The sequence below is a fragment of the Mobula birostris genome, chromosome 11, assembly GCF_030028105.1.
Source record: "Mobula birostris isolate sMobBir1 chromosome 11, sMobBir1.hap1, whole genome shotgun sequence".
NCBI lineage: Eukaryota > Metazoa > Chordata > Chondrichthyes > Myliobatiformes > Myliobatidae > Mobula > Mobula birostris.
This window is the reverse complement of record NC_092380.1, coordinates 56,280,337-56,304,083: the sequence shown is the minus strand read 5'-3', so window position 1 is coordinate 56,304,083 and position 23,747 is coordinate 56,280,337. Positions and strand designations below refer to the sequence as shown.

The 23,747-nt window shown below is 39.9% G+C and overlaps 1 protein-coding gene across 1 annotated transcript in view; it reads left to right on the top strand.

The window, feature by feature from the left end:
• ighmbp2 (immunoglobulin mu DNA binding protein 2) overlaps positions 1-23,747 on the top strand; it is an 86,279-nt gene that overhangs the window by 3,145 nt on the left and 59,387 nt on the right. Inside the window, exons 3-6 of the mRNA XM_072272259.1 lie at positions 10,029-10,106; positions 11,436-11,605; positions 12,797-12,992; positions 17,709-17,809. Coding sequence (XP_072128360.1) covers positions 10,036-10,106; positions 11,436-11,605; positions 12,797-12,992; positions 17,709-17,809 — 538 coding nt within the window. The 5' untranslated portion in view covers positions 10,029-10,035. The remainder of the gene's footprint in view (positions 1-10,028; positions 10,107-11,435; positions 11,606-12,796; positions 12,993-17,708; positions 17,810-23,747) is intronic.

Here is a 23,747-nt window from a genome sequence, read left to right as displayed (position 1 = left end):
AAAAAATTGGATCACTCAAAGAAGGCTTAAGAAAGTAATTTTGATAAACTAAACTACAAAGTTTAAATTTTTTAAGATTAAAAAAATGGTGGAACTGGAGCCAAATTTGTAAAGAATGCTTAATCACAGAGTATAGCTTTAAATTAGCAACTTTAGCTAATTGTATAGGTAAAGCAACTCCCAATAACGAGGTTAAATAAATCTGTTTCACAGCTTTCAATTCCAGGTCTACCTAAATTGGCCGATCGTTCTTATCAACCCAATATAACCAAAAGGACATGTATCGCACATTAACAGCCCAGTAATACCTTCTTAAATTAGGCAAAGCGAGATCTCCATCCTTATTCAACTTTTGTAAGTGACATTTACGAGTTCTTGGTCTTTTATTATTACAAATAAAAGATAAAATAATAGAACCAATCCGATCAAAAAACTTCTTCGTCAAAAAAACAGGGATATTCTGAAATAAATATAAAAATTTTGGTAAAATCATCATTTTAACTATATGGATACGACCGATAAGTGAAAATGTAAGTGGACTCCATCTACTAAATACATACTTCATAGAGTCTACCAAGGGAACGAAATTGGCTTTATAAGGATCCTTATTTTTTTTTAGTGATTATAACACCTAAATATCTATAAGAATCTGTGACTTTGAAACGAGTATTATCATATATAGAGACAGATTCATTTAAAGGAAACAATTCACTTTTACTAAAATTCATTTTATATCCTGAAAAATCTCCAAATTCATTGAATGATTTTAGCAAGGCAGGAATAGATTCTTCGGGATTAGATACATAAACCAATAAATCGTCAGCGTAAAGAGAAATTTTATGAATGGTCTCATTCACAAAAATCCCATGAATATTTTTAGCTTCACGAAGAGTAATAGCAAGGGATTCTAATATTAAATTAAATAACAAAGGACTTAATGGACAACCTTGTCTTGTCCCCCGTGAAAGCTGAAAAAAAGGAGACCTACAGCTGTTAGTGACAACAGTTGCAATAGGAGCTTTATATATCATTCTAATCCAATTATTAAAATTAACACCAAAGTCAAATTTCTCTAAAACATTAAATAAATATTTCCATTCAACTTTAAAATTGTGAATATGACACTATTGCTATATCTGATCATGCGCCTGTGAGTTTGTCTTTTGAATTTGATGATGTCATTCATGCCCGCCCACCATGGCGCATGTCTCAGTCATTATTGCAAAACTCTGACTTTGTCAGTTTTATTAAAACACAGATAAAAGAATTTTTTCTTTTTAATGATATAGGGGTACATCCAAATTAATTATATGGGATACATTTAAAGCATTTTTACATGATCAGATCATTTCTTATTCAGCTAAGCTTAAAAAACAGACTAAAGCAGAATTAGATAAGATTTCAGAACAAATTAAAGATTTAATATTAAAGACATAATATTTATGCAATTTCCTCTAATATTGATTTATTCAAACAAAGGGTGGAACTTCAATCACAATATAACCTATTACTAACTTATCCCCTTGAAGGCTATTTGCTTAAGTTAAAGAGCCAATTTTATATGTTTGGAGATAAAAATAACAAACTGCTCGCATCTCAATTAAAAATGGCTACAGCCAAAAGGCAAATTTTGAAAATTCGTAGGAAAGATGGCACCCTGGCTTGGGAATATGAAGAAATTAATAAGATTTTTCAAGATTTTTCGAACTGAACTTTATAAATCTCAAATGTCCAGTAGATTCTTCTGAAATGAATGCTTTCTTACGAAAGATTGCTTTTCCTGAAATTTCTGTTGAGGATCAAAAAACTGTTGATGCTCAAATTACTGAAGTCGAAATTCATAAAGCTATTTTTTCAATGCAATCTGGTAAGTCCCCTGGACTTGATGGCTATCCTGTAGGATTTTATAAAAGATTTGGAAAATTGCTTTCTCCGTATATGTTGAAAATGTTTAAGGATTCTTTTGTGAAAGGTGATTTACCCTCTACTTTAGGCTTCTAGTTCTTTAATTCTTAAAAAGGATGAAGATCCTGCTGACTGTGCCTCATATAGACCTATTTCATTATTGAATGTTAATGCTAAGATTCTGTCAAAGATAATGGCCAATTGGTTGGAGAATATTTTGGGTAAGATTATTTTTAAAGATCAAACAGGCTTTATAAAGGGTTGTTATTCTTTTTCAAATGTTCGGAGACTATTTAACATTTGTCCTCTTTTAAAACTCCACAATGCATCGCCTCTTTGGATGCTGTAACAAAACATACTGATGAAGGTAGAGTAGTGGATGTAGTGTATATGGATTCCAGTAAGGCATTTGATAGGGTGCCCCATGCGAGACTAATTCAGAAAGTAATGAGACATGGGATCCAAGGAGACCTTGCTTTGTGGATCCAGAATTGGCTTTCCCATGGAAAGCAAAGGGTGGTTGTAGATGGTTTGTATTCTTCATAGAGGACAGTGACCAGTGGTGTTCCACAGGGATCTGTTCTGGGAGCCCTCCTCTTTGTGATTTTCAGAAATGACCTGGATGAGGAAGTAGAAGGGTAAGTTTGCTGATGATACAAAGGTTGTGGATAGTGTGGAGGGATGTTAGAAGTTACAGAGCGACATCGATAGGATGCAGAACTGGGCTGAGAAGTGGCAGAATGACTTCAACCCAGATGAGTGTGAAGTGGTTCATTTTGGTAGGTCCAATTTGAAGACAGAATATGATATTAACGGTAAGACTCTTGGCAGTGTAGGGGATCAGAGAGATCTTGGGATCTGTGTCCAGAGGACACTCAAGGCCGCTGCACAGGTTGACTGTGTTGTTAAGGCGTATGGTGTGTTGGCCTTCATCAACCATGGGATTGAGTTCGAGTTGTGAGGTAATGTTACACCTATATAAGACCTTAGTTAGATCCCACTTGGAGTACTGTGTTCAGTTCTGGTCACCTCATTACAGGAAGGATGTGGATACTATAGAGAGAGTGCAGAGGAGATTTACAAGGATGTTAGCTGGATTGGAGAGCTTCCTTATGAGAATAGATTGAGTGAACTTGGCCTTTTCTCTTTGAGGAGATGGAGGATGAGAGATGACCTAATAGAGGTGTATAAGATGATGAGAGGCATTGATGGTGTGGATAGAAACATAGAAACATAGAAAATAGGTGCAGGAGTAGGCCATTTGGCCCTTCGAGCCTGCACCGCCATTCAGTATAATCATGGCTGATCATCCAACTCAGAACCCTGTACCTGCCTTCTCTCCATACCCCCGATCCCTTTAGCCACAAGGGCCATATCTAACTCCCTCTTAAATATAGCCAATGAACTGGCCTCAACTGTTTCCTGTGGCAGAGAATTCCACAGATTCACCACTCTCTGTGTGAAAAAGTTTTTCCTCATCTCGGTCCTAAAAAGCTTCCCCTTTATCCTCAAACTGTGATCCCTCGTTCTGGACTTTCCCAACATCGGGAACAATCTTCCTACATCAACCCTGTCCAATCCCTTTAGAATTTTATACGTTTCAATAAGATCCCCCTCAATCTTCTAAATTCCAGCGAGTATAAGCCTAGTCGATTCAGCCTTTCATCATATGAAAGTCGTGCCAACCCAGGAATCAATCTGGTGAATCTTCTTTGTGCTCCCTCTATGGCAAGAATGTCTTTCCTCAGATTAGGGGACCAAAACTGCACACAATACTCCAGGTGTGGTCTCACCAAGGCTTTGTACAACTGCAGTAGTACCTCCCTGCTCCTGTACTCGAATCCTCTTGCTATGAATGCCAGCATACCATTCGCCTTTTTCACCGCCTGCTGTACCTGCATGCCCACTTTCAATGACTGATGTATAATGACACCCAGGTCTTGTTGCACCTCCCCTTTTCCTACTCGGCCACCATTCAGATAATAATCTGCTTTCCTGTTTTTGCCACCAAAGTGGATAACCTCACATTTATCCACATTAAATTGCACCTGCCATGAATTTGCCCACTCACCTGACCTATCCAAGTCACCCTGCATCCTCTTAGCATCCTCCTCACAGCTAACACTGCCGCCCAGCTTCGTGTCATCCGCAAACTTGGAGATGCTGCATTTAATTCCCTCGTCTAAGTCATTAATATATATTGTAAACAACTGGGGTCCCAGCACTGAGCCTTGCAGTACCCCACTAGTCACTGCCTGCCATTCTGAAAAGGTCCCATTTATTCCCACTCTTTGCTTCCTGTTGCCAACCAGTTCTCTATCCACATAAATACCATACCCCCATTACCGTGTGCTTTAAGTTTCCACACTAATCTCCTGTGTGGGACCTTGTCAAAAGCCTTTTGAAAATCCAAATATACCACATCCCCTGGTTCTCCCCTATCCACTCTACTAGTTACATTCTCAAAAAATTCTATGGGATTCGTCAGACATGATTTTCCTTTCACAAATTCATGCTGACTTTGTCCGATGATTTCACCGCTTTCCAAATGTGCTGTTATCTCATCTTTGATAACGGACTTTAGCATTTTCCCCACCACAGATGCCAGGCTAACCGGTCTATAATTCCCCGATTTCTCTCTCCCTCTTTTTTTAAAAAGCGGGGTTACATTAGCCACCCTCCAATCCTCAGGGACTAATCCAGAATCTCAAGAGTTTTGAAAAATTATCACTAATGCATCCAGTATTTCTTAGCCAGAGGCTTATTCCCAGTGCTGAAATGGCTAACATGAGGGGGCATTGTTTTAAGATGCTTGATAATAGATACAAAGGAGATGTCAGTGGTAAGTTTTTCACACAGAGAGTGATGGGTGCATGGAACGCACTATCAGCGAAGGTGGTAGAGGCAGATACAATAGGGTCTTTTAAGAGACTCTTAGATAGGTACATGGAGCTTAGAAAAATAGAGGACTGTGCGGTAGGGAAATTCTAGGTATTTTCTGGAGTAGGTTACATGGTCAGCACCACATTGTGGGCCGAAGGGCCTGTAATGTACTGTAGATTTCTATGCTTCTATGAGATATTTTGAGAACAGCAAAGCTATCCCTGGTGACCTATCTGATAATTATCACTGAATAGAGGAGGAAAAGAAACAATGTACTTCTGACTGAGTCAACAGCATTTGGGTGGGGAGGGAGCAGTGTTTGTTGGGGATAAGTATCCTGGCATTGCCTTATTATGGGATCTTTCTTACAATTTTAACTGCATCACTGTGTGCATTTTAGAAAAAACTTACTTCATTGGCTGCAAGTTCCTTTCAGGTGTAAAAGATGCTGAACAACCACAAGTCTTTTTCTGACTTGGTAGATGTATGGTTGTATCTTTGAGATTTTATTAAATTTTTTTTACATGGGTTTGTGATTGCCCTAATAAACCTTGAAATAATGAGCAGGCTATGGTGTATTTGTGGTAGAATAAGGCGGAGTGAATGAACATTTGAAGCCTTTCATGAGTAAATGATTTGACCATAAGACATAGGAGCAGAATTAGGCCATTCAGTCCATTGAGTCTACTCCATCATTCTATCATAACTGATCTATTACCCCTGCCTTCTTCCCAAAACATTTGATACCCTGGCAATCAAGAACCTATCAAGCCTTAAATATGCCCAATGACTTGGCCTCTGCAATCATCTGGTAATGACTTCTAAAAATTCACTTCCCTCCAGCGAGAGAAACAAAACTCCTCCTCATCTTTGTTCTAAAGGGATGTCCTTCTATTCTGAGGCTGTGCCCTCAGGTCCTAGACTCTCCCACTATTGACAACAACCTGTCCATGTCTCTTCTATATTTGGTAGGCTTCGTTCTTCTAAACTCCAGTGAGTACAGGCGCAGAGCCGTCAAGTGCTCCTCATATGTTAACCCTTAAATTTCTGTGATCATTCTTGTATGCCCCTTCTACACCCTCTCCATTGCTAGCATATACTTTCTTAGATAAGAGACCCAAAGCTGCTCGCAGTTCTCCAAATACAGTTTTATAAAGTTTTAGTGTTGCATCCTCACTTTTATATTCTCGTCCACTCGAAATAAATGCTAACATTGTATTTTCCTTCCTTACTACTTACTCAATCTGCAAGTTAAAATTTAGGGAATCCTGCACTAGACTCCCAAGTCCCATTAGTACTTTTGATATCTGAGTTTGCTCCTTGTTTAGAAAATAGTCTACCCTTACTCCTCTTACTGAAGTGCATGATGATGTACTTCCCTAAAATGTATTCCATCTGTCATTACTTTGCCCATTCTCCTAATCTGTACATGTCCTTCTGCAGACTTCCTGCTTCATTAACACTACCTGCTCCTCTAACACTACCTGCTCCTCCCTCTGTCTTTGTATTGTACGTGAACTTGGCCCCAAAGCTATAAATTCTGTCACCTATACTTATGACTGTGAGGCAAAGTGCAGCTTCAATGCCGGTCCTCATTGGGGGATCAGTGCTGGACAGAGTCAGCAACTTTCAGTTCCTTGGTATTATCATTTCAGTGGATCTGCCCTGGGATCAGCACATAAGTGCCATTACAAAGAAGGCACAGCAGCACCTCCTCTCTCTTAGAAGTTTGCGCAGTTTTGGCATATCCTCTAAAATCTTGACAGACTTCTATAGGTGCACAGTGGAGAGTATCCTTATTGGTTGCATCACAGCCTGTTAAGAAAACACCAATCGCCAAGAATGAAAATACCTACAGAAGTGGTGGATATTGCCCAGTCCATTACAGCAGGGGTCCCCAACCTTTTTTGCACCGCGGACTGGTTTAATATTGACAATATTCTTGCGGACCGGCCGACCGGGGTGGAGGGGGGGTGGTGTTCAAGTTCAACAGTGCGTGACAGGGAATGAGGAAAGCTGCAGCTGACTTAAATTGTTTCATATCGCTAAATCATACTGTTTCCTTGTGGCACAGTAGCACATGCTTTGTGGCCCAGTGGTTGGGGACCACTGCATTAGGGGAGAAGCCCTTCACACCATGAAGCACAGCCAGAAGAAAGCAGCATCCACAATCAACAACCCCTACCACCCAGGCTATGCCCTCTTCTCGCAGCTGTCATTGGGAAGGAGGTACAGGTGTCTTGTACCACCAGGTATGCCCTCTTCTCGCTGCTGTCATTGGGAAGGAGGTACAGGCGTCTTCACCAGGTTCAGGAACAGTTATTACTTTTCAACCATCAAGTTTCTGAACCACCATAGATAACTTCAGTGAACACTGCAGTGATTCCACAACCTATAGACTCACTTTCAAGGTCTCCACACCTCATGTTCTCTGTGTTATTCATCTACTTCCTTATTTATTGATATTATTATTATTATTATTATTGTTTGTTTTATTCACAGTTTGTCTTCTTTTGCACATTGATTGTCAGTCTTTGTATATAGTTTTTCATTGAGTCCGTTGTATTCCTTTGCTCTACTGTGAATGCCTGCAAGAAAATGAATCTCAAGGTAGTATATGTAATTCGATAATAAATTTACTTTGAACTTTGAATGAAGATATACAGTGAAAAACAGTGGATCTAAAAACAACCCTTGCAGGACATCACAAGCCACTGGCTGCCAACTAGAAAAAGTCCCTTTTAGTCCCAATCTTTGCCTTCTGGCAAGTCAGCCAATCTTCTGTCCATGCTTGTATGTGACACCAATACAGCACATTAATTGACTGCACAATATTTATGTTGGTCTGTTTTTTATTGAATACCTTCAAGATGAAGTTGGACAGATACTTAAACCTCGGGAAGTCTATGGGAATGCAGAGAGAGCATGAAAGTGGAGTTGAGACCAGAATTAGGTCCTCATTGATCTTGCTGATCGACAAAACAAGTTCAAGCAGCTAGTTGCCCTAACTTGATTCTGTTTCTTATGTTCTGAGTTGTTTAAATTCATCTGTCAAGTGACCTTTAACTTTGCCTGTTGCCCAGTGTATGTTATTGTATTGCCTGTATGCTATTGTTCCACATTGAGCAATATGTAGAACACTGAAATATTTACTGCTCCTGATTAACCAAAGGGATGGAAAAATTGGCAGTTAGATGGTGGTGCAAATGGGTACTTTGGTGTTAAAGAGATGGGGGAAGTTGGGAGTGCACTTCTAGAAATGAATCTCAAGGTAGTATATGTAATAAGGTAGTAATATGAAATATTGGCAGAGTAACCAGACCTTAAACTAGCTTTGGTAATTTTGCACTACCTTTGAGATTAAGCCTCATTTATATACTGCTGTTAAACTGCTCCCATTTGATGCCCTAATGCAGCTTACCTGAGGGACTCTTGAGTTGGTCAATGTTCTTTAGGTATTGGAGATTAAGCCACTAAATAGCCAGAAATGGAACATGTGGCACACTTGAAATCAGGATTTGTATATTTACGTTTCCTCCCACTACGTTTCACAGAGATGTTATTGTTTGAAATTCTGTTTAGAAATGTGTCCATTCCTGTCAAGAGCAGCAATTAATGTCCATTTATTATTTCCCTTGAGACAGTAATGGTCTTGAGTGCTGCAGACAATGTCCAACAGTGCTGACTGATCATGGGCTTTTCAAGTCGCATTGCAGGCACCAATATGTCATACTTGAAAATGATTCAGCAGATTTTCTTCCTTAAAGCACTTTCTTAATCAAACAGAGACACTCTGAAAATCGATCAGCTTTCTGTTGGCTATCTCCACTGATAGCAACTTTTATACACCAGACATACCATTAAGTAAACTGTAATTCTGCAGATGCTGTGAAGGGATTTGAACTGGTTTTCTCATGGTTCACAGATCTGGAATACAACCTTGGTAACTTAGCCACTGTGAGGCCATTTCTGCAATTCCTTTGAGGAGAGATCATAATGGCACTGGCTTATACCTTTGTAATAACTTTGTAGCCTGCTGTTATTCTGGGAGTTGAGAGAGAGAGATATGTACCTTTTGCAACACTCTTCACTAATGTAGTCTTCTGTTATTTAATCCATTTTTGTATTTTATCAAGAATCCCTTAAAAAACAATATCCCCCGGGGTGGGTAAACCTGTGAAGTTCTGTTGCTGTATGCATTTGGTGATTTCCACTTGTTACCTGCACAGTACCTCACGGGATCGGTATGCAGAACATCTATAGATGATGTTTCCAAACCAGGCCGTGATGCAACTAGTCAGTGCACTCTCCACCCCACATCGTTGACAAACTTCTATAGATGTATCATGGAGGGTATATTGACTGGCTGCATCACAGCCTAGAATGGAAACACCAATGCCTTTGAATGGAAAACCCACAAAAGGTAGTGGATTCGGCCCAGTACTTCATGGGTAAAGCCCTGCCAACCATTGAACACATCTACATGAAGCACTTTCGTAGGAAAGCGGCAACTATCGTCGCAGATCCCCATCATCCAGGCCATGTTCTTTTCTCATTGCTGCCGTTAGATCAGGTAAAAGGTACAAGAGCCTCAGGACTTGCACAACCAGGTTCAATAACAGTTACTATCTGACAACCATCAACTACACTCAATTGCCCATCCATTGAGATGTTCCCATAACTAATGATCTCACTTTAACAACTCTTTATCTTATTATCTCATGTTCTTGTTATTTATTTATATTTACATTTGCACGGTTTGTTGTCTTTTGCACTAAGATGATCTTTCATTTATCCTGTAATAGTTACTCTTTTATAGACTTGCTGAGTATGTCTGCAGGAAAATGAATTTCAGGGTGAATATAGTGACATTCATGTACTTTGATAATAAAATTTACTTTGAACTTTATAGATGACTTGTTATTCACACTTACCAAGGGTGTTTTATTCACTTTTGGATTGAATAGAACAAATTTTGCTACCCCCTTAAACACACAGCTTTAATCTATGCATCTTGGCTTTCTGTGTGCTCCTTGCCCTGTCATATCATATCTCTTATATATGCATCCCCGATTTGGTTATCATTGATAAAATACTTTAAGACATTGTACTTTTGCATTAAGGATTCTCTGTAAGTGCAAACCCGTGCATTAGTGGCTCCTTGCTTTCCAACACAGATGCGGAGCCCTATTTATAATACATATTTTGCTTTTATTATTTTTTCTTTGCTTCATTTATAGATGCGGCATGGAGCTCTTTGTGTTTAAAAATTTAGAGTTACTACAAGAAGAAAGAGCAGCTGAAATTGAAGAAACCAGGTATGCTTTCTCAGAGCTCCCCTTTCATCTCTTTAAGCTTCATGAACGTGATACTCAAACACTCTACTTCAATCATTAATAATGTTCAATAAATAAATAATTTATGACTAACAGATTAGTTTCTCTAATACTTCTCAATTGATTGCTCCAGGAACCAAAAAAAGGGACGCCACATTAAGGATTTCTGATTCAAGTCAACTTGCAATGTTTAATATTCATGAGTTTATTTATCAAAGACTAGATATTGCTTCCGGCTCCTATATCTGTAATTTATATAGGATTACTAAATGCTGGCAAGTACTATTGCACAACTTGATGGATGTAATAAATATTGATGGTCTGTCCTGGGAAAGCTCATGGTTTTAAGCACCCTAGCAGGAGACTTCTGACAGCAAATGTATGTTGAATGGAGCTCATTAGTTATGAACTGTTGGCTGTGGCCTTTTTAAGTTTTGCCATTTTGGAGGAATGTCACCAAGGAATAGATGAAATCCTGCAAGTTCTAGCAATCTTAAATATGTATCTATATCTATCTATCTACCTATATATTTATATGTGTGTGTGTGTGTGTGTGTGTATATATATGTGTGTGTGTGTGTGTGTGTGTGTGTGTGTGTAAAGAGACAAAGCACACAATATATTAAGTGCTTGCACCAACAAAAGGTCATGCATGTACATTAGGAATTTGGGTCCTTATTTTGATTGGAGGAAAATGATTGCAACCTTCAAAAAGCTGAAAACCAGTTTAGAATTGAGCCCATTCTCTGCTGCAGATCATTCTGTACAAGGTTCTGTGATCTTTGGTAGAACTTATAATGTTGCAACTTCAATTTATTCAAACATTCACTGTCCTCATCTGAGCATCTGTCAGTCCCACTTACCTAGCACTCTTTACTTGTTGATCTAAATTAATGCCTGGTTTACTACCACCTCTGATACTAAATTGACTATTTTGTTTTTAAATACCTCTGTACCTTCACCATGTCCGATCTCTGTAACTTTATTCAGCTCTGCAACTTCTTGAAATATCTGTTCGAACAGTCCTGCTTTCTTGTGCATCTATGATTTTTGAGTTGGGCCACTATCGTCAGCCATTCCTTCAGCAGTCTAGGCCATAGCTTTGGAATTTCTTCCCTTAATTCTTTCCATCTGTCAGTCTCTTCTTCCTTCCCAAAACTTGCTTTTTACCAATTTTAAATGTGTGCCTCAGTGTCATACTTTATCTCAGGTGTAGCATTTTAAGATTTTTTTTCAAAGTTAGGAGGGCTGTGTAAATGCAAATTTTTGCCAATTATGTCATAGTGTTATTTTTATTTATTTTTTTTTCAGGGAATGGCAGGAAAATATCTCTGTGAAAAAACTTCAACAGCGAGGAGTATGTCTGCTGAAGCTTCAGGTGGCAAGCCAGAGAACTGGACTGTATGGACGTTTTATTGTCAGCTTTGAACCTAGAAAGTATGAAGCCAGTGCATCGTTACCCAGCAATAACTTTGGTCCTGGTGTGTTTCATTTCTTTAATGTTGTTACCTGAGTTGCATCAAAAGTGTACTGCAAAAACTAATTGTTATTCCATTCAGCTTTTCGTAATAAAGTCCTCAAGAGTTTGAAACAATAATTGTACAGCACAAAACAGACTCTTTGGTCCACCATGTCCATGTAGACAATCAAGTACTCCAGCAATGGGCCAACCAATGCTTTATAAAGTTGTACCATAGCCTTCCTACTCTAATATTCTAGGTCCCTGCTAATAAAGGTAAGTATCTATTTTGGCTTCTTCACCAACGTGTCTACTATGCTTCCATCTCAAAGATCCTTGGACTTATATAGCGAGGTCCTCTGTTCCTTTATATTCACTAATGCTGTGCCATTCATTGTATATAACCTGCCCTTATTAGTTGTTCCAAGGTGCATAATTTTATACTTACTAGGATTACATTTCATTTGCAAATTGCTCTTCCCATCATATTGACTGATCAATATCATTTTGCAGCCTCCAGTTATTCTCCTCAGTTTAACATCATCCATTTTCATAAATTCTGCACACTTAACAATTGTACTTCCTATGTTCATACTCAAATTTTTAATGTATGCAATAACCAGTAAGGACCCCAGCACTGATCCCTGTAGTACACAACTGGACACAAACTTCCAATAACTTAAGGATACAAAATTTCTAGGTAATTTTTTTAATTAATTTTTGAGTTGTACAGTTAGCATTTATTCCCGACTATATTAATTTATGATCTTTGTAAGAAGCTTTTCTTTGCTTTTATTGGAATAAACTGGAATATTCAAAGTTGGTGACAAGCAGTTCCCACATCATTTTTTTTTGTTGGTCCATATCTCCAATTAGGTTTCTGTTGTGTTTCTTGCCACACTGAGATCAAGTGATCAGTGGTATAGAAATTGATCCGGTTTCCCTTAAAGTCTGCACCCTGACAAAGGATTAGAAAATGCAAGAAGCTCCAATGTCCAGGATGTGCATTCTTTCTGGATCAGTCATTTGTTTCTTATGCAAACAAAAATTAGAAATGATCTAGTTTTTTTTTTTGCTTTTTGCATAGTGTATTTCTAATTGTAGCATAGAATACAACTTTGTGCCAGGTGGTATAATGCTTCATTTAGCTGAAACCTGAACATTACTCGAGTGAAATGAGCATATCATGAAGTTTTATTTTGCCTTTGTTCAGGGGATATTGTAGGTTTATATGACAACCAAGGCTCCACTTCTTTGGACCAACTTGCATCTGGTGTTGTAACGCGCATCACGCAAAAGTCAGTCACTGTGGCTTTTGACGAATCCAGTGATCAGCTAAACTTCGACAATGACTCTTCCTATAAACTTTTAAAATTGGCTAATGATGTCACCTATAAAAGGCTGAAAAAGTAAGCATTATATATTTTATCTTAAAATATTATGCTTTAATAAGAACCTGATTTGATTTTTGTAAGTGTAGAATTGTTGTTAGATGCATCTGGAATATATGTTAGCTAGATGCTACTGCATTTGAACTGCTTGTTGCTATTACTTCTGTCTTAATAGATTTAAGAGTTCTGCGTTGTGAACTATTCTACTCAAGTGTGTTTGATCTACCACTTGATAATATCATAAGACATATGGGTAGAATTAGGCCATTTGGCCCATTGTGTCTGCTCCGCCATTCCATCATGGCTGATTAATTATTTCTCTCATTCCACTCTCCTGCCTTCTGCTTGTAACCTTTCACACCCTGATTAATCAAGAACCTATCAACCTCTGCCTAAAATATACCCAGTGACCTGCCTTGCACAGCAATCTGTGGTAAATGAAATCCATAGATTCACCATCCTCTGGTTAAAGAAATTCCTTCTCATCTCTGTCTAAATAGATGCCCCTCAATTCTGACTCTGCACTCTGTTCCTAGACTCTTCCACTATAGGAAACATCCTTCACATCCACTTTATCCAGACATTTCAATATGTGATAAGTTGCAATAAAATCCCCCTTCTTCTAAACTTAAGTGAGTACAGGCCCAGAGCTATCAAATGCTCCTCATATTTTAACCTTTTTGTTCCTAGGATCATTCTCCTGAGCCTCATCTGGACTCTCTCCAATGCCAGCACATCTTTTAGATAAGGGGCCCAAAATTGCTCACAGTACTCCAAGTCATGTCTGACCAATGCGTTATAAGGCCTCAACATTACAGAACTATGTTAAAGTCTTAGGCACATGTAAAAAAAAATCTAAAGCGAAGATGCTTTCAAAAATAATGAAATGAAAATTTTCTAAATGTCAAAAAACATACTATATAGAGCAGTAAACAGTTAAAAAAACTAAATCAGATTAATATTTAGTGTGACCACCCTTTGCCTCTTAGGTGCAGTCATGCAGTTTTATAAGAAAATTGTCTGGTATGTTGTGCCAAGCATCTTGGAGAACTAGCTACAGTTCTGCAAACTTTGGCTGTCTCAGTTGCTTCTGTCTGTCCAGGTAATCCCAGACAGCCTCGATGGTGTTGATATCAGGACTTTGTGGAGGCCATTCCATCTGTTGCAGAACTCTTTGTTCTTCTTTTCACTGAAAGTAGTTCTTTATGACCTTGGTCATGTGTTGGGGTTACTGTCCTGTTGCAGAATGAAGTTGGGCCTGATCAGACACCTCCCTGATGGTATTGTGTGATCGATGAAAATCTGCTTGTACTTCTCAACATTGAGAAGTCCATTAATTCTATGGAGATCACCTCCTCCATTTGCAGAAATGTAGCTCAAGTTTGCAGGGAACCTCTGCTTTGCTTCACTGTCATCCATGTAGTACTCTCCAGCTCCACTATGGACAAACTGTCTCCTGTTGGACAAACTGTCTCCTGTTTGAGCCAAAAATCAGTCCAGAGCACTTGCTGCCATAGGTCAGCCCTTGAGTTTGTGCATAGATGAGTCTCTTGGCTTTGTTTCCAATTTGGCAGAGTGGCTTTTTGGCAGGAACTCTTGCATGAAGACCACTTCTGACAAGACTTTGACTGTAGAGGGGTGTACTTGGGTTCCACTGGTTTCCGTGAGTTCAGAGCTGATAGCAGTGGTGGAATTCTTCCAGTTTAGAAGGGACATTAGTTTTGTGGATCTTTTGCCTGCTGCACTCAGTTTCTGTGGCTGAACACTGTGTTTCCGGTCCTCAACCTTTCCCGTTTCTTTGTGCTTCTTCAGAAGAACTTGGACCACACATCTTGTGTGAGTATTGTGTGCAGTTTTGGTCACCTAACTTCTGGAAAGATATAAACAAGGTTGAAAGAGTACAAAGAAAATTTACAAGGAAGTTGCCGGGTCTGGAAGAACTGAGTTATAAAGGAAGATTGAATAGGTTAGGACTGTATTCTTTAAAACGTAGAAGATTGATAAGATTTGATAGAGGTATACAAAGTTATGAGGGGTATAGGTAGAGTATGTTCAAGCAGGCTTTTTCAACTGAGGTTGGGTGGGTCTACAACCAGAGGTCATGGGTAAGGGTGAAAGGTGAGACATGAGGAGAAACTTCTTTGCTCAGAGGGCTGTGAGTGTGGAATGAGCTGCCAGTGCAAGTGGTGCATACGAGTTTGATTTCAACAATTAAGAGAAGTTTGAATAGGTACATGGGTAGTAGGGATATGGAGGGCTATGGTCCTGGTGCTGGTCAATGGGAGTAGGCAGCTTTAAATGGATTTGGCATGGACTAGATGGGCCAAAGGTTTTGTTTCTGTGTTGTACTTCTTTATGTCTCTATGACTCTGTGGTCTATTACTTAAAATGTTATTCTCTTTAACAAAATACAAACATTTCTCTAATATTTAATTTTTTTGGAAAATGAATGTTTGGAAATCTAAAAATTGCTCTTTCCTATTGACACACTAATGCAGAAGACAAAAATAAACATCTAAAGCAAAATTTATGTAAACAGTCTAGGATGCTTAAGACTTGTTCAAAATTGTACATCCGTGGCTTTTATATTCTAGTCATCTTGATGTGAATGCCAACATTGCATTTACCTTCCACACCACTGATTCAACCTGCAAGTTAACCTTTAGGGAATCCTGCACGAGGACCCTGCACATCTGATTTAGGAATTTTCTTCCCATTTAGAAAATAGTCCAAGCCTTTATTCTTTCTGCCAAAGTGCATGTCCATGCCCTTCCCTATATTATATTCCATCTACCACTTCTTTGCCTTCCCCCAATCTGTCTAAGTCCTTCCACAGATACCCTGCTTCCTCAACACTTCCTGCCCCTCTACCTATCTTCTTATTGTCCATAAACTCAGCCACAAGGCCATCACTTCTGTCCCCTGACACTCTCACATTTCTGGCATTCTTCTATACTTGCATAGTGAAGACTGATGCAAATGACTTATTAAGTTCCTTTGCCATTTCTTTGTCCCTCATTACTACCTCTCCATCGTCATTTTTCAGTGGTCTGATATCCACTCACGTCTCTCTTTTCCTCTTTATATATCTGAAAAAAATTATTCATCCTCTTTTATATTGTTTGCTAGCTTTTATATTTTATCTTTTTTCTCTTTATAGCTTTTTAGTTGGCTTCTGTTTTTAAAAGCTTCCCAATCCTCCCTATCTTCTCAATAATTTTTTTCTATATTATATGGCTTCTCTTTTGCTTTTATGCTGTCTTTGACTTCCCTTGTCAGCCAGAACTGCCTCATCCTCCCTTTAAAATACTTCTTTATCTTTGGGATGTATCTTTCCTATGCCTTCCAAATTTCCCCCATAAACACCAGCCATTGCTGTTCTGCCATCATCCCTGCTAGTGTTCCCTTCCAGTCAACTTTGGCCAGCTGCTGTCTCATGCCTCTGTAATTCCTTTTACTCTGTAATATTGATACATTCAATTTTATCATCTTCTCAAACTGCAAGGTGAATTCTATCATATGATCACTGCCTCCCAAGGTTTCCTTTTACAATGGGCTCAACTACAAGCTGCTTTAAAAAACTATCTCATGAGCATTCTACATATTCCCACTCTTGGGATCCAGCAACAAATAGATTTTCCCAATCTTCCTGCATATTGAAATTATCCATGATTATTGCAACATTACCCTTTTAACTTGTCTTTTCTGTCTCCCTTTGCAATTTGTAGTCCACCTGTCTATTGTTCGTAGGCTTGACCCCACCTGGGAGGCAACTGCTTTCTACTTCTTTAATTATAGAATCCCCTATCACTGCTGTATTCTTCTTCTCTCGCCCCCTTCCCTTCCCTTCTGAGCTTCAGAGCCAGACTCATGGCTAGTGACCTGGTCACTGCAGATACCCCGCTGGTAGGTCGAATTACCTCCCCCCTCAACAGTTTCCGAAGCGATATACTTATTATTGAAGGGAACAGCCGCAGTGGTACCCTGTATTAGCTGCCTATTCACTTACTCTCTCCTGAAAGTCACCCAGGTACCTGCTTCTTGCAACATAAGGATGGCTACCTCCCTGTAACTCCTACCTATCACCTCCTTATTTTCCCTATATGAGCTGGAGGTCATCCAGCTGCCGCACCAGTTCCTTAATACAGTCTGTAAGGAGCTGCAGCTTGATGTTTTGTGCAGAAGTAGTTATCAGGGAGACTGAAGATCACCCAAATTTCCCACATCTCAAGCAAGGAAAATTCCACTATTTGTGGATCCATTCTCAGTGCACTAGCTCTGTACTAATGGGAAAAAAAAAACTTTCTTGTTTACTTACTTAGAACCTCCACCTGTCCTTGTCCAAGCCTGTTGAACCAAAGCTGGACCATTCCAACACTGCCCCACTCCAAAAGTGGCTGCTCCGCTTACAGCTCATTTCTTTTCATTGGTCTTGTGCTGATTTCAGCTCGACAAAAACTAGAGGCTCCCATCCTCTTTTTAAACTTTGTACTGCGGCACTAATGAAAGACCTCTCGAGCTTATTTCAGCCCGATGAAAGAATATAGATATCTACTCTGTTTCTGGTCTAAAGGACCAACGTTAACATAAAGTGTGTATTTTTCTCTTGAAACATAAAATCATTTTAGGCAATTGATTTTAATTAATTTCTTTGATGTTTTAGAGTCATGTTTAGAAAATTCTTGTTCTATTAGAGCTTCATTGCATTTGTTAAAAATTGTTGTTTACTTTTAGTGCTTTAAACGTCTTAAGCCAATATCATGCTGGCCCTGCTTCTAACCTCATTGATGTCCTGTTTGGTGCTTCTGAGCCAAGTTCTCCATCAGAAATTCAAAGTAAGATCAATTTCTTAAACATAATTTCTTCTTTGCTTTTAAAGTCTTGAAGATGGAGCACTACTTAATTTTACTGCAAGTGCATTGAGTTTATAAAAGATGTAAAAGCAAAGGGTTGGGATCATGAAGTAGATCAGGCAATACTCATACAAAAAGCGAAGCGTTTAACATTTCAGATTTGAGACTCTTCATCAGAACTAGGAAGGAGAAAAGGTGGTAGTTTCCAGAAGCAGAGAAATATTTTGAATGTTGAAAGACATGGACAGAGTGGATGTGGCAAAATTGTTTCCCATGGTGGGGGAGTCTAGTACGAGAGGGCATGACTTAAGGATTGAAGGACGCTCATTCAGAACGTAGATGCGAAGAAATATTTTTAGCCAGAGGGTGGTGAATCTGTGGAATTTGTTGCCATGGGCGGCAGTGGAGGCCAAGTCATTGGGTGTACTTAAGGCAGAGATTGATAGGTGTCTGAGTAGCTAGGGCATCAAGGGTTATGGTGAGAAGGCGGGGGAGTGGGACTAAATGGGAGAATGGATCAGCCCATGATAAAATGGCGGAGCAGACTTGATGGGCTGAATGGCCGACTTCTGCTCCTTTGTCTTATGGTCTTATAGTCTTATGGATATTTGTGTGGAGTTCTGCATAGGTACGTACCAATGAGACAGGGAAAGGATGGTATGGTACAGGAACCGTGGTGTACAAAGGCTGTTGTAAATCTAGTCAAAAAGAAAAAAGCTTACCAACGGTTCAAAAAATTAGGTAATGATAGAGATCTAGAAGATTATAAGGCCAGCAGGAAGGTGCTTAAGAAGGAAATTAGGAGAGCCAGAAGGGGCCATGAGAAGCACTTGGCGGACAGGATTAAGGAGAACCCCAAGGCATTCTACAAGTATGTGAAGAGCAAGAGGATAAGACGAGAGAGAATAGGACCAATCAAGTGTGACAATGGAAAAGTGTGTATGGAACCGGAGGAGATAGCGGAGGTAATTAATGAGTACTTTGCTTCAGTATTCACTACGGAGAAGGATCTTGGCGATTGTAGGGATGACTTACAGCGGACTGAAAAGCTTGTGCATGTAGATATTAAGAAAGAGGATGTGTAGAAGCATCAAGTTGGATAAGTCACCGGGACCGGACGGGATGTACCCCAGTCTACTGTGGGAGGCGAGGGAGGAGATTGCTGAGCCTCTGACGATGATTTTTGCATCATCATTGGGGACGGGAGAGGTTCTGGAAGGTTGGTGGGTTGCGAATGTTGTTCCCTTATTCAAGAAAGGGAGTAGAGATAGCCCAGGAAATTATAGACCAGTGAGTCTTACCTCAGTGGTTGGCAAGTTGATGGAAAAGATCCTGAGAGGTAGGATTTATGAACATTTGGAGACATATAATATGATTAGGAACAGTCAGCATGGCTTTGTCAAAGACAGGTCGTGCCTTACGAACCTGTTTGAATTTTTTGAGGATGTGACTAAACACGTTGATGAAGATAGGGCAGTAGATGTAGTGCATATGGATTTCAGCAAGGCATTTGATAAGGTACCCCATGCAAGGCTTATTGAGAAAGTAAGGAGGCATGGAATTCAAGGGGACATTGCTTTGTGGATCCAGAATTGGCTTGCCCACAGAAGGCAAAGAGTGGTTGTTGATGGATCATATTCTACATGGAGGCCGGTGTCCAGTGGTGTGCCTCAGGGATCTGTTCTGGGACTCCTATTCTTCATGATTTTTATGAATGACAAGGATGAGGAAGTGGAAGGTTGGGTTAGTAAATTTGCTGATGACAGAAAGGTAAGAGGTGTTGTGGATAGTGCGGAGGGCTGTCAGAGGTTATAGTGGGACATTGATAAGATGCAAAACTGGGCTGAAAAATGGCAGATGGAGTTCAACCCTTATAAGTGTCAGGTGGTTCATTTTGGTAGGTCAAATATGATGGCAAATATAGCATTAATGGTAAGACTCTTGGCAGTGTGGAGGATCAGAGGGATCTTGGGATCCTGCGCGGTTTGACTCTGTGATAAAGAAAGCATACGGTGCATTGGTCTTCATCAGTCGTGAGATTGAGTTTAGGAGCCGAGAGGTAATGTTGCAGCTATATAGGACCCTGGTTAGACCCCACTTGGAGTACTGTGCTCAGTTCTGGTCGCCTCACTACAGGAAGGATGTGGAAACCATAGAAAGGGTGCAGAGGAGATTTACGAGGATGTTACCTGTTTTGAAGGGCATGCCTTATGAGAATAGGTTGAGTGAACTCGGCCTTTTCTCCTTGAAGCGACGAGGATGAGAGGTGACCTGATAGAGGTGTATAAGATGATGAGAGGCATTGATCATGTGGATAGTCAGAGCCTTTTTCCCAGGGCTGAAATGCTTCACACGAGATGGCACAGTTTTAAGGTGCTTGGAAGTACAGTGGTATGCAAAAGTTTGGGCACCCCGGTCAAGATTTCTGTTACTGTGAATAGCTAAGCGAGTAAAAGATGAACTGATTTCCAAAAGGCATGACGTTTAAAATGACACATTTCTTTAAAATTTTAAGCAAGAAAACTTTTTTATTTCCATCTTTTACAGTTTCAAAATGACAAAAAAGGAAAAAGGCCCGAAGCAAAAGTTCGGGCAGCCTGCGTGGCAGTACTTAGTAACACCCCCTTTGGCAAGTATCACTGCTTGTAAATGCTTTCTATAGCTAAGAGTCTTTCAATTCTTGTTTGGGGGATTTTCGTCCATTCTTCCTTGCAAAAGGCTTCTAGTTCTGTGAGATCCTTGGGCAGTCTTGCTTGAACTGCTCTTTTGAGGTCTGTCCACAGATTCTCGATGATGTTTAGGTCAGAGGACTGTGAGGCCATGGTAAAACCTTCAGCTTGTGCCACTTGAGATGGTCCGTTGTGGGTTTTGAGGTGTGTTTAGGTTCATTATCCTGTTGTAGAAGCCATTCCCTTTTCATCTTCGGCTTTTTTACAGACGGTGTGATGTTTGCTTCCAGAATTTGCTGGTATTTAATTGAATTCATTGTTTCCTCTACCAGTAAATGTTCCCCGTGCCACTGGCTGCAACACAAGCCCAAAGCATGATCGATCCACCCCCGTGCTTAACAGTTGGAGAGGGGTTCTTTTCATGAAATTCTGTACCTTTTTTTCTCCAAACATACCTTTGCTCATTGTGGCCAAAAAGTTCTATTCAGAAGGTTCAAAGGAACATCTAAACAAGCCTGATGCATTTTTGAAACAAGTCCTGTGGACTGATGAAGTTAAAATAGAACTTTTTGGCTGCAATGAGCAAAGGTATGTTTGGAGAAAAAAGGGTGCAGAATTTCATGAAAAGAACACCTCTCCAACTGTTAATCACGGGGGTGGATTGATCATGCTTTGGGCTTGTGTGGCAGCCAGTGGCACGGGGAACATTTACTGGTAGAGAGAAGAATGAATTCAATTAAATACCAACAAATTCTGGAAACAAACATCACACCGTCTGTAAAAAAGCCGAAGATGAAAAGAAGATGGCTTCTACAACAGGATAATGAACCTAAACACACCTCAAAATCCACAATGGGCTACCTCAAGAGGCTCAAGCTGAAGGTTTTGCCATGGCCCTCACTGTCCCCTGACCTAAACCTCATCAAGAATCTGTGGATAGACCTCAAAAGAGCAGTGCATGCAAGACCGCCCAAGAATCTCACAGAACTAGAAGCCTTTTGCAAGGAAGAATGGGTGAAAATCCCCCAAGCAAGAATTGAAAGACTCTTAGCTGGCTACAGAAAGCATTTACAAGCTGTGATACTTGCCAAAAGGGGTGTTACTAAGTACTGCCACGCAGGGTGCCCAAACTTTTGCTTCAGGCCCTTTTCCTTTTTTGTTATTTTGAAAGTGTAAAAGATGGAAATAAAAAAGTTCTCTTGCTTAAAATATTAAAGAAATGTGTCATCTTTAACGTCATGCCTTTTGGAAATCAGTTTGTCTTTTACTCACTTAGCTATTCACAGTAACAGAAATTTTGACCGGGGTGCCCAAACTTTTGCATGCCACTGTAGGTACAGAGGTAAGTTTTTTACGCAGAGAGTTGTGAATCCGTGGAATGGTCTGCCGGCGACAGTGGTGGAGGCGGATACGATCAGGTCGTTTAAGAGACTCCTAGATAGGTTTATGGAGCTTAGAAAAAAGAAGGCTATGGGTAACCCTGGTAATTTTTAAGGTAAGGACATGTACTGCATAGCTTTGTGGGCCGAAGGGCCTGTATTGTGCTGTAGGCTTTCTATGTTTCTATTCCTAACGTTAGAAGGCTTGAACGGATTATATATGGCAAAGTTATTTCCCATGGTAGAAGTCTAGGACAAGAGGGCACAACTTCAAGATTGAAGGACGTCCATTTAGAGCAGAGATGCGGAGAAATTACTTTAGTCAGAGGATGGTAAATCTGTGGAATTTGTTGCCACGAGTGGCTGTGGAGCTCAAGTCATTGGGTGTGTTTAAGGCAGAGATAGATAGGTTCTTGATTAACCAGGGCATCAAAGGGTGTGGGGAGAAGGCAAAGGAGTGGGGATGACTGGAAGAATTGGATCAGCCCATGATTGAATGACGGTGCAGACTCGGTAGGCCGAATGGCCTACTTTTGCTCCTATATCTTATGGCCTTATGGTCTTACAGCCCTTTGAGCCTAGCCGCTCAGCAACCCCCGATTTAACCCTAACCTAATTAACCTACTAACTGGTAAGTCTTACGATTATGGGATGAAACCAGAGTACCACCTGCGTTCGATGGGGAGGGCATACAAACTTCTTACAGAGGACACTGGGATTGAACTCTGATGCCCCAAGCTGTAATAGCATTGTGCTAATTTCTTTGTTACAGTGACACCCCATGCTATCTTCTACATGGTAGCAGCAGTGAGAAAAGAGCAAAGCCTGGGTGGTGTGGATGTTTAATCAAGGATGCTGCTTTCTGATGACAGTGTTTCATGTAGATGTGCTCAACGGTTGGGAGGGTTTTACCCATGATGTACTGGGCCGAATCCATGACCTTTTGTAGGATTTTCTGCTCAAAGGCATTGGTGTTCCCATACCAGGCCGTGTTGTAGCTACTCAGTACACTCTCCACTACACATGTATAGAAGTTTGTTGAAGTTTTTGATGTCATGCCGAATCCTCACAGAATCCTAAGGAAGCAGAGGAGCTGTTGTGCTTTCTTTACAATTACATTTACATGCTGGGTCCAGGACAGGTCCTCTGAAATAGTAACACCCAGGGTTTTAAAGTTACTGACTTTCTCCACTTCTGATCCACCAATGATGACTGGCTCATGGACCTCTGATTTCCCTCTCCTGGGGTTTACATCAGTTCTTTGGTCTTACTGACATTGAATGAGAGGTTATTGTTATGCCACTCAGCCAAATTTTCAATCTCTCTTCTCTATGCTGATCCATCACCACCTTTGAAACGGCCCACGATAGTGGTGTCATCAGCAAACTTGAGTATGGTTTTTGGAGCTGTCCTTAGCCACATGGTCATAGGTGTAAAGTGAGTAGAGCATGCTGATGGAAATGTGGTTGATATCCAAACTGACTGGAGTCTGCAAGTGAGGAAATCCAGGATCCAATTTTACAAGGACGTATTGAGGCCCAGTTCTTGGAATTTATTGATTAGATTTGAGGGGATGATGGTATTAAACCTGATCTGCTAAATGTTTTCAGTATTCATTGTTTTCATGTCAAGTTTCTAGTGGTGGCATTTTTTGTTTTTTTTTAAATTGTCTTTTCCTTTAAAGAATATATTTACTTTGCTGATTGTTTCTATACACTTAAAATTTGATGTTGTAAATATTGTCTGTTGTAAAGTAATATGTGTATTCTCCTTTTGAGCATTGAACTCAGCAAAGTAAACTGAAACAAAGAATTCCCTTTATTATCGTATTTTATGCTACTTCTAGAATATAAATCATTCAAAATTGTGCAA